This window comes from Carya illinoinensis, chromosome 6, assembly GCF_018687715.1.
Source record: "Carya illinoinensis cultivar Pawnee chromosome 6, C.illinoinensisPawnee_v1, whole genome shotgun sequence".
Lineage (NCBI taxonomy): Eukaryota > Viridiplantae > Streptophyta > Magnoliopsida > Fagales > Juglandaceae > Carya > Carya illinoinensis.
The window spans coordinates 34,830,245-34,842,332 of NC_056757.1; the positions used below are offsets into that span (position 1 = coordinate 34,830,245).

Here is a 12,088-nt window from a genome sequence, read left to right on the forward strand (position 1 = left end):
GTCTTACAGAATTTAATAAGATCTATACATGATGAATCAAGAAGTGCAAAGGTTCTGATCCGTATATGTCACAAGGAAAATGCTTCTCCCACCGAGAGAAGCTGCTAATTCTCTTCTTTTTTCCTAAAAATAAAATAAAATAAAAGTGCAATTTGCACTATGGATACAATGCTGGGTTCATGACCCTTATCATCCGTATCACAAACACGAGTTTCCGGATGGTAAATTTACCGGATCCAACCAAGTTTCTAAATCTTTCCTATAGAATGAAGCATTAATTAGTATTGGTATGCCTCCAGCCTTGCTAGGAAACATTTGACAGAGAAGGGACCGGCAATTTTTAGGCTCCTCGAGAAAACTTAAAATCACGCTTCTTCTTCTTCTTCTTTGTCGTCTATTTGATCTTCTTCATATGGATCAAATACTTCTAGCTGTCGCTGTGGTGGCGGTTGTTCTTTATCTTTGTCATCGTCGTCCAATGAGCTGGAGATTCGGAGGCCCTTCTGCTCCCAAAAGGACACTTTTCGTAGTATATATATCATCCGGTTCGTTATCCATTCTAGCTTCACTTTTAATGATCTTACAGCTACTGCAATTCAGGTAAGTAGTTCTTTCTTCTCAATGCTGAGGGAAGAGAGAAAGGATTAGGGACGTCGGGTTTTGCGCGAAAGATGCTAAAAATTTTCAAAACAGAAAACGATGCATTTTATTTAGAGCATGACATGAATCAAAAAGAAAATGATACTGTAACCCCAAATACTTCCATAAAATGATACTGTAACTTCTAATATGTCTATCTATGCCAACTTATATAATTTTATATTTTTATTTTTTACATAATTTTACAATTTTACATAATTTATACTAAAAAAATATTGACATTTTAATTTATTTTAAATTATAATAAATTCTATACACACTCTTGAAATTATTAGAAAAAGAGTAACGCTAGATATAAGTTTTAAATAGATAAATTTTTTATGAGTCATTTGTAAAAAATTAGATTTCTTAATAAAAAAATAATTTTTTTATATGTTTTATAAGTGAATTCATTTTTTTATTAGAATTTATATGTTCTGCTTGGCTACTGAGAATTCTTAGATGAAAATTTTGAATTTTAAGATTAAATATTAAAATATTATATTTTAATATTATTATTATTTTGAGATTTGAAAAAGTTAAGAAAAAATTGAATTATTTATTATATTTTGTATGAAAATTTTATATTTGAGATGAAAAATTTTAATGGCCAAATAGTACCTTAACTGTATAAATTATTTATCCAAAATTTCATGTTGTGTTTTTTTAGAAAGAAATCCCGTCATTTGAGATCATGGATTAAATTCGTCGCGTGTCTAAGAATCTTCGGTGCTTAGACGGAGAGAGTAGACTTTGGATCGAGACAATAAAGAGGCTGCATATATATATATATATATATGAATGTATCGTAGCGAGCCGTACGGGGTAGAACCCTTGCCTTTCCCCCTCTCCCAATTTGCGACAGAGCAGAGGCAGAGTGAGGGCGGGAGAAGCTCCGATTATACCAGCCCTCTTCAACTCTCGCACACGCGCACAGCATGGATTTCCGCCTCAACCATGCTATTAACTCCCCCTCATCCTCCTCTTCCTCCTCCTCCACCCCCAATCCCCCAATTACTACCACCACCATCGCCGCCGTAACCACCACTGCCAGCGCCGCCGATTCTGACCCCATGCAGTCCTGGTGGGAGTCCGTCTCCAGAGCCCGCTCCCGCATCCACGCCCTCTCCTCCATCCTCTCCGATTCCTCCCCCAATTCCTCCGATTCCTCCTCCTCCTCTTCCTTTTCCTTCTCTTCCCTCGCCGACTCCGACCGCCCCGCCCTCTCCCTCCTCTCGTCCCCCAGCGCCTACTCCCTCGTCTCTTCCGCCCTTTCCTCCACGCTCTCCGGCTCCGGCTCTGACCCCCTCTGCCAATGGCTCTACGACACCTACCTCTCCTCTGACCCCCATCTCCGACTCGTCGTTCTCTCCTTCCTCCCTCTCCTCTCCGCGCTCTACCTCTCCCGCGTCCACTCCTCCGAATCCCCGTCGCTCGCCGGCTTCGAGGCCGTACTCCTTGCCCTCTACGCCTCAGAGACCAAATCCCGCAACGGCAAGCCCCTCCTCATCTCCATACCCGACCTCTCCCAACCCTCCCTCTACCACGCCCCTCGCCGCACCGCCACAAACAACAGTAATTCTGCATCCCCTGTTCAATCAAGACCCTCCGTTGGGGTTTTGTCGCAACCTCTCGAGCCGCAGATTGCCGTTAAATCGACCAAACGCGCCTGCATCGTCGGGGTAGCTCTCGATTGCTATTACAAGCAGATCTCGCAGATGCCGAGCTGGTCCAAGCTCGAATTTTGCCGATCCGTAGCTGTGTGGGCCGGGCAGGACTGTTCTTGTAGAAGAGAGTTCGACAAGGATGATGAATTTGAGAATTGTACCCCTTTTTCGGAGAATGGAAATGGAAATGAGATTGAGGGCATAGTGGAAGAGATGGGCAAAGTGGAGATTGTGAGAAATGAGGAGAATTTGGAATCCAAGGGGACCAGAATTCCGCTACCGTGGGAGCTATTGCAGCCGGCGTTGAAGATTCTGGGGCATTGCTTGTTGGCTCCGTTGAATTCGCAAGATGTTAAGGATGCGGCAGCCATGGCAGTGAGGAGCTTGTATGCCAGAGCGACTCATGATTTGGTTCCACAGGCGATCTTGGCGACGCGGAGTCTCATTCAGCTTGATAGAAGGACGCGCGCGGCTGCTAAGTTGGAGGCCAAAACAGAAGCGAAGGCGAATGCATCTTCGAATTCTAACACGCCTAGCAAGGCTAAGAAACCTGAAATCCTGTTGGTTTCCAAGTGATTAAGAAATTTGCAATTTACTTTCCAGGTAATGGTTGATGTATACTTTAGTTGAACGAGCAACTTAACACCCGTGTTTTTTTTTTTTTTTTGGTATTGTTATGTTATTGAGGGAATTTGCGAAATGGTTTGTAACACCCATGCTTGGATGATGTTTGTGATCTCCGTTCAGTTGTTGTTTTTCGTGTTAGAATGCTGGTGTATGTTGAATGAGGTTATCTTTGTATGATTTTTCTTGTGCTTGTAATTTAGTCCGGGGATGTAGTTCTTTGTTTGGTTTATATTATTTTTCCTCTGCTTTGTAAGCTTATTTCGACACCTTATCACTATGTGGTGGATCTTTTCTATTTGGTTCATGTATGAAATGAAAAGAGGCAAGTTCTAATCACTGTTATGTACTCTGTTTTTTTTCCCCCCCATCACGTGGAACCACATCAAGTGCCCTTCGGATCCAACCCTGAGAAGAAACACTGGATACGCCACCCCTGGGATTACTTTTTCTGTAATCTCTTTGTGCCAAGAGTATTTTTCTTTAATAAAAGTGTAATTCAGAAAAACTCTAGGACATTAGGGCGTTAGGCTGCACCCTTATGGGTTTTAATCTACTGTATGTTCACATATTTAGTTGGAATGTCTCCATCTGATTCCAATTTCTACTGACATGAGATTAGGATGCATAAAGATCCTTATACCAATTGTATGTTTTATATCTTTAGCTTCTTGTGGGATTGAGTTTTCTTGCAATTACGGTTGGTTTATGTCTTTTATTTGCTTCTGCTTATTGAGTGGCTGAAAGCACAAATTGGCCAATAAATCCTGACAAATAAGCGAAAATTCTTATGGCAGCCTTTTGAAAGATGAAGCAATAGATCGTGTTAACAGTTTGGTTCTAGGGAGAATTTGATTGTTGGAGATCCAAATTGTATATTAAATTTGTAATAAGGCCTCATCAAAGCATTGTTGTATGTGTGGAAGCTTGTGGATGCTACTTAGGAGATTAAATGGGAAATTGTGCTGTCGTGAATTGTAACCTTTTCGTTTTGCTGCTGAAAAACAGTCGGTATCAGCCCTTGTTTATTTACGACCAAAGTGATTGATTATACATGCCCAGGCCGAGATAGTCCAACCACGACCCATGTACTTTTCCACGTTTAGTTTAGGATTCCGCTTTCAATGTGATGCTAATTTCTTTGGATCCCAAGTTCATGTTTGGATTTTGACTGGGTTTGGTTTGGTTTGCATGTTTCATGTAGAACTACTACTAAAAAAAATGTTTAATGTACAAGAGTGCATCATTTGATGAAGATAGAATTGTTTTGTAACAACCTATCAATTAATAATGGTTTCAAAATTTGGATGGGTCCACGGGTATAGAAAAACTTTAGAATTTCAAATAATCTACGTTCTTAAAAACAAGATTTAGGAAAATACGTACAAACTATTGTATGCATGGGAAGGTGGAAAAAAACTTTGCTTGATTTTCTGCAGCCTGTACTTTTTGCTGTCAACTACGTTGACCTGGACCGTGAAGACACAAGATTTTAACAGCAATGGTAGACAATTGCTTAGCAATTAGCATAATTCAATGATAGGATGGCCAAAAGTGGATATTCTTCGTCAGTTACTTGGGATTGCATGCCATTTTGTGTTTGTAAAAAAAACCTAGGGAAAGTACTAGCTGCATCTACACCATAATTCCAGAAAGACTAATTAATTTGAAGCTTCCTTAAAATCACTTATAATTCCTATTTCACGTGTTAATCCTGTATATGTGAGTTACTTCTTTTCCCAACGTGGGATTGAGCTATTGAGGTGATTCTAGTTCCGGGTATGGGATATTCGGACACAAGGTTTAGAAATGTTTTGTATCCATCTTTTCTTTTCTTTTCTTTTGTGCAGATCTTTTCCTGCCTTTTTGCATCTTCTGAGAGTTAAGTTTGGATTCTCCTTTGGAAAAAGAAAGTTTTTCTATAGCTTACTATGGGTGTGGGAAAAGTGGGCGCAAGGTTTATGACGGTATAGGGAACCGCGTATGAAATGGCCTTTTTTTAAGTGGAGGTGGTGGTTTGGAGATGAGGTCGCGGCAAGGCTAGTTTACTGGTTATTAATGCATGGAGGACCATCTTGGTGCTAGGCTAGGCATAAATTATGGGATTTAGGGCATCTTTAGATTGTGTAGAAGAGCAGGGTTATCCTTAGATTTGGTATTTGGTAACTTCTGAATTGATTCAATTAGTCACTAGAAACTAGTAAAGAGAGATGCTATTCATTATCTTGCACTACACATTTTACATAATTTAAAAATATTTTTATTATTTTATTTTATTCTTATTAAATTAATTGAGTTGTTATTAGAAAAATTAAAATAAATTAAAATAAATATAATGTGGTGTGTGGGAATGATAAGTAGAATAATTCACTAATAAAATAGTTATAAATATCATTATTAATTGTTTATGCAAATTTATTGTACTTAAATTTGAAAAAAAAAAAAAATCAAAGCACCGTTATTATTAATAACAACTTTGTAAAAGGTTTGAAGATTATCGGCACATACAAAGCATAAGTAAATAGAAACCTTTACAAATCTTATTTCATTTCAAAACAATAACGTGATATCAATTTTATTATGAAAAAATTTTAGTTGTAAGCGTTTACTGCATTATTACGTATATTTATTTAATGTGATTAGTTAGAAACTTAAATTTTAATAAAAATTATATTAATTTAAATTTTAAATATAAAAATAATAATATTAATAAGTAAATCGGTATATAAATTTATTTATACATACTAAAATTCTTTTTTTATTATTATTATTTAAATAGAAGGTAATTCAAATTGCGAAAATAAAGTAAGAAAACAGCCTGTATCATTAAACAAGGGCGTGGTTGGGGATCATAATACATGAGGCTCTCGGTACACTCTACTCCCTAGTCCCTACTAATTAGGATAATGAATAATTATTAATGAGGTAGGTGTGATGAAGTGAAGACTGAAAAGCAGATTTGGGGTGTGGGAAACGGAGTATAAAATCTTCTTCACAAGCAACGAACTCTCGAATGCGTGTCCTGTCCCTTCAGCTTCAACTTCAGTACTAGGAGGACAGTACGATGTTTGAGGAGTTCTCAACCCGTGGTTGAATATTTGTATGACTATTTGTACAGTCTCATTCTCTGATCCTTCGGTATGTTTGTTTGTATGCATTCACTGCATGTGCCCAAGGGAAATGCTAATCGCTCAGAGGATGAGTCCCAACTCCCGAGGTTGAGTTTCCATATATTTTTTTTTATTAAAGAGATATTTTTTAATAATATTTTGATTTTTTTTTGTAATATTTAAAAATATATGAAAAAAAATTTCTGAATTCTCGAGAGAAATTAGTGTGAAGAAGTGATCTATTAATATTAATAAAACTCCACTTTATTTTATTTAAAAATATTAATATGCTAACAATATAAGTGCTAACATCAGTGGTGAATTGGAATTTTTATGAAATTTTTTATAAATAGATGCAATATGTTAATTTTATTATAATTCACTCCATTTGTGAATAGTATTTAAATATCTATTTAGATAACAAATTGTAAAGCATCTTAGTTGGCCGATTCCTATTGGCCGATTCTGAGCAAAGCGTTGAGGGCAGGCCACCTGCGATACCAAAACGGTCGAATACCTCTTCTGCCTCCAGGTTCCCTTTTTTTAACTGTTATCTATTCTATTTCATCCAACTATCTATACCTATACCTACAGCCTGGAGGCGCATGTACTCCAGAAACCGTACCCTGATGGCCTGACTACCAGAACCCCATAATCACGTTTCTTCTACTTCTTCGTTTGGGCCGAGATATCTCCAAAGCAATGGCAGGAGACGCCCCCGTGCCTCAGTCTATCGGCAATTCCAATTGCAGTAGCCATAGCTCGAAGAAACCGAAAGACAAGAAGAAGAAGAAGAAGAAGAAGCGTGGTGGAAGCAAGAAGAAGATGACCGCAGAGCAGACTCGGGCTTTTAAGTCCGTCAGTGAATGGGTGTTCTTGGAGCAGCCTTCTTCGTTGCCTAACTCTGCAGCGTCCTCTGTTGTCGACGACTTTGGGGTGCAGAAAACTCTTGGAAAAGGAGGGGAGAAATTGGTGTTCGAGTTCCATTCGCACTCGAAATTCAGTGATGGGTTTATGTCGCCTCTGAAACTGGTTGAGAGAGCTCATGGGAATGGGGTCAGTTTCTTTGAAATTGTTCGTGCTATTTTAAATTTGGAATGAATATGTTATGCTCTTTCTGAGTACATATGCCCTGTGTTCTAATAGTTTCTAAATGATATGCCGAAATGGTCAATGGGTTTTGCTTTTGGACCGTAGATTTTCTCTCTTATGAGTTTTAAAGTCCTGTGGATAATGAGTATGTTCTCTGTTTTTTCTTTGGTGAACTGTTCTAATTTAAGGTTGCCTTTTGTCTCTGGTAAGTATGTATAAAACATGTTTTTATGTAAACCACCATGCGGTATATGGCTGCTGTCTGTGCGATGGGTAGGTTTAATAGCTATAGCACGTAAAATTGCAAATCCATTATGATTAAAATTGTTCATTCCTCGCCCATCATCAAAGGAGTAAGAATATATGCCCTTAGCATCGTTATAGACTGAAGCTTTTTCTCAACTTCTTCACGTAGTGAGAAAAAACAGAGGCCTCTGATCGTGGTTTAAGTAGCGAGTGAAATTATTATTCTCACTTATTATATATTAGGTATTTTATATATTTTTCATATGAAAATGGAAAATCATAGAATCCACAAATATGTTTCTAGTTGAGACTTTACCAAAAAATCTATTTTATTACGCGATGCTGATTTTAGAATTTTTCACAAGATCAAGAAGATAGTAACGAATGTATAAATGCCAAGATATGAACTATGTTATAGAGCTGTGGAGTTTTAATTCATTATGTTTATTGCAATCATGAAAAAGATAATGAGCTGTTTGTTTAGAATTAGGCAAATTCATGGATCTAAGGTCTACGAATTTAGATATGGGAATGGTCCCTAATAAGGAATGACGAAGGAGAGTCACTTAAGATGGTTGGGACATGTGCAATGGAGAGCAATTCGTGAGTCAATGCGAAAGAATTATTTCATAGATGGAGAGATGTCTAAAACAAGAGCCGTAGACAGTATGGTTTTAAACAAGACATAAGGCAAACAGAAGAGAGGTGGCCAATCTTGATTGGTTGGAAAACGGTCCATAAATTTAATCCCAGTTAAATTGGGATGAAACCTTGTTCAGGTCGTATAGGTTTACATGGTTTTGAGTTGTACCATGTTAGATACAGTTGTACCATGTTAGCATCTTGGATTCAAGATTAGATCTATGAACCAGAAAAAATATGTTGCCTAATCATGTTATTAGAGGTAATCAAAGATTGTGTTTCTTATACATGCCATTTGAGATCCAATGCGTAAACTCTACTCAGATGTGAAGATAAAATCCTGAAGTCAATATAGTAATTCTAAAAATATTCCCAGATCTGGGTTCTGATGCATCTTCATGTGATAAGTTAACCAAGTCTTTTTTTGCTGTAGGCTGCGGAAAATAAACTGAACTCACTCTAACAATGTTTAGGAAGGGCATGAAAGCAACCCAAGCTTGTGGAACATTGGTGTATCTGGCCCCGTCTTGTTTTTGCGAGATCATGCCTCAACTCAACTGATTTCCTATATTAATTGAAAAAACCTCTGTTTGAACTTGGCTTTGTGAGTGTATGAGAGACTTGACTTAACTAGAACCTGTTTGGCATGTTGCGTAAGGCCTGTCTACCTGCTTGTGGTTGTTAAAATGATTTTTGAATAGGGTCTTAGCTATCAATGGTCTTGGAACAACGACAAACACAACAATAAAGGAAGATGCGGTTCCAAATATTTAATGAAATTCAGAAACTTGGGGATGACTGAGATTGACATTTGAATTAATGTTATTGGACTTGGGTCTTGAAGTTCAAACTGCTTTCAAAACTTTATCTTATATTCTTGATGATGAAAGGCTATTTTCTAGAGTGCATTGTTTTTTTTTATTTTTATGTGAATTTTTTCCCTTTCTTTGCTTCTGCATTTTCTTCTTATTTTCCATTATGTTCTTCAAGTTTTCAATAACCTATGATGTTTGCAATTTAATTAATAAATGTGATCATAACAGGTAAACGTTCTTGCTCTGACGGATCATGACACAATGTCAGGCATCCCTGAGGCTCTAGAAGCTGCTAGAAGATTTGGCATTAAAATAATTCCAGGTGTTGAAATCAGTACAATATTCTCTTCAAGGTAATTTTCTGATAGTTTGGTTTTAGTAGGCTTATACATTCAGGTGTGTGTGTGTGTGTGTGCGCGCACGCGCACACGCTTGCATGCGTGATTCATGTATGACGGATGTATATCTTCTTGTGGTTCTTAGAATTTGTTGCTTTACTTATAAAAAAGGAAGTTTGTCGCTTGGAGAAGCCATGAAATTTTATTTTTCTTTTACATGAGAGTGCTGTTGTGCAAAACCATGTTTGTGATTGGAAGTCACTAGAATTGTAAGAAGAATATTAGCTGTGAGGATTGATTCTCTTCCATTCCTTTTGATCATCAGTGTTGAGTCTGAATTAGTCGAACCAGTGCATATTCTTGCATATTATAGCAGCTGTGGACCAGCAAGGTCTGAGGAACTGGAGAAGTTCTTGGCTAACATAAGAGACGGCCGTTTCCTCCGTGCAAAGAACATGGTTTTAAAACTGAACAAGCTTAAGCTACCTATTAAGTGGGAGCATGTTTCCAGGATAGCAGGCAAGGGAGTTGCTCCCGGGAGAATGCATGTGGCCCGCGCTATGGTTGAAGCAGGTTATGTGGAAAATCTGAAACAAGCTTTTGCTCGATATCTTTTTGATGGAGGACCCGCTTACTCTACGTAATATTCTGAACTAATCATTAAATATTTCCCTGTTTTTCTTGATGCAAATTCTTATGTAAAATTTATGTGGCTGCTGGCATATGGTTTCAGGGGAAGTGAGCCTCTTGCAGAGGAAGCAATACAATTGATATGTAAAACAGGAGGTATGGCTGTGCTAGCACATCCATGGGCATTGAAAAATCCTGTTGCCGTTGTCAGGAGGCTGAAAGATGCTGGCCTTCATGGGATGGAGGTTTACAGAAGTGATGGAAAACTAGCAGGTATATTGCATACCTTAAAAGTCTTTTTTTATTAAATGTTTGTTGAGTTTAAATATTTGTTTTTTGGTGACTGTCCAATCGATTGCCAGAGAAAGGAAAAAATTATCTCTATCTTCAGACCTGTAATCAATGTCAAAGATCTTGCATATCTTGGGAAATGCATTAACTTCCTCAGTTCCCGCAAAAAAATTTCAGGAATAAATTGTTAGGAACCTGATGCAGCACACCATGTGGAGAAATGAGATTAAACACACAGCTTCAATAAGCGGTGCTATATGCACCGTTTGGCATCCTGAGAGAATTTCAGCTTATTATTGTATTTTGTCTCTTTGTAATAGTTAGTTAGCAGATGTATACGTGTCAGCCTTTTATTTGCATGGTTTGTTATTCTGCATGAGGATATGAGAAGGGATTGTGGGTAGGGAGATTCATTCTGGAACCTTGTGAAGAAATGATCTGTGTATGGAGGTTGGAAACCCTCGAACTTTTCCTTATCAATACACGAGTCTATGACACTTTTTATCAAACACCTACCCTGCGTTTATTAATTCTTCCGCAAGAACTCTATTACATTCTGCAGCAATCCTTATACATCACAGCAGATTCCCAATCCTTATTCCATCACAGTAGATTTCGTAAGTTTACATTGAATTACAAGAAGGTCCATTACATAAATCAACAGATGAAGTTCGGTTGTACTTGAAGTTCATTCTTTAGGAAGTTTCAACTCATGGCTATTTTAATTGTTTAGTAAAATATATTGGTTGAGGTATTATTTTTATTTCTGCATAATGGTGGATGTAAAAGATTAAAAGATAATGAGACCCAGTGTGAATCCAGAGTGAAACTAGCTGTCAACGACCACTATCATTATTTCTTTGGTTGATAAGTCAGTCCTAATATTACTGTGAAATGGTGGGCATGTAACTATATTGTGGAACCGAATAAGATTCCAATTGCAAATTATTTTCTGTAAGACCTCAATTTTTCATCATTATTATGCAATACGTTTGTCAAAAGTTCTGGGATGAAAGTGCCTCCACCATTGTCCTTAATGATGTTGAGAACTGTGGGGATTATTTACTTACTGATATACATTGAAATCTCCTCCTGATGCTTTCTACAATGTAAGGCCTTGTTGACCAGATTATTATTTTTTATGCTATACTGGAAAAAACTTGCGATGCTGATATTCTGATGGAAAATTATCTATTTACAACAAATGGTGTATCATAATTTTCTTGTATTCTCTTTTCGCTACTTACGTCTTGGTTCACTTGTTTGGTCAACAGTATACAGTGACCTAGCAGATGCTTATGGCCTTTTGAAGCTTGGAGGATCGGATTATCATGGAAGAGGTGGGCATGGCGAGTCTGAATTGGGAAGTGTAAACCTTCCGGTATTGGCTGTTTATGACTTCCTTGAGGTAGCTCGACCAATATGGTGTGCTGCCATCAGGGACATTTTAAAGAGTTATGCCGAAGAGCCTTCTGATTCAAACCTTGCTAGGATAATGAGATTTGGGAGGACCCGGATTTTTAAAGGAGGTTCCCCCTTTAGTTGCGGCAAGGACTTGATTGATCGTTGCTTGTCTTTGTGGTTGACTAATGAAGAGAGGCAAAACGTAGAGTTTGATGCCATCAGGTTGAAGCTTTCTCATATATCTATCAATCAGGCAGGACTTCAGGTTCCTATTGAGAGCATGTAATTCTGAGTTGTTTATCTGTACTAATATTTCTCCTAGGACATAATGTTTGTCCATCAAATTCATTTTCACCTCTCCATGGTGGGTAGTTCTGCAGTCATCTGCAAAGATTTTGTTAGACATTATAGGATCTAACGAGATGCAGAAACACGCGATTGTTTGTTGGTTTGTTCAGAATTAGTATTCTAGATTAATAAAATTTTTATCCAATATTTATAGAGGTCAGCTTTGCTTACTTTTTCCATTGCCCTGGACCATTTTCTTTCAAACTGGTTTTCATTTCATACAACGGGTCCGGAGCTGGAAC

General features: G+C 37.7%; 2 protein-coding genes across 2 annotated transcripts; both read left to right on the plus strand.

Moving 5' to 3' along the window:
• Positions 1-1,429: 1,429 nt before the first annotated feature.
• LOC122313715 lies at positions 1,430-3,269 on the plus strand. The gene has a single exon (XM_043128903.1). It carries the CDS (start codon positions 1,578-1,580, stop codon positions 2,880-2,882), a length of 1,305 nt encoding a protein of 434 aa, XP_042984837.1. The 5' UTR covers positions 1,430-1,577; the 3' UTR covers positions 2,883-3,269.
• Positions 3,270-6,561: 3,292 nt separating this feature from the next.
• On the plus strand, positions 6,562-12,006 carry LOC122314295 (3',5'-nucleoside bisphosphate phosphatase-like). Its single transcript, XM_043129792.1, has 5 exons — positions 6,562-7,096; positions 9,064-9,188; positions 9,499-9,813; positions 9,907-10,076; positions 11,369-12,006. The coding sequence occupies exons 1-5, from the start codon at positions 6,743-6,745 to the stop codon at positions 11,782-11,784; spliced, it is 1,380 nt and encodes a 459-aa protein (XP_042985726.1). The 5' UTR covers positions 6,562-6,742; the 3' UTR covers positions 11,785-12,006.
• The last annotated feature ends 82 nt before the right edge of the window (positions 12,007-12,088 follow it).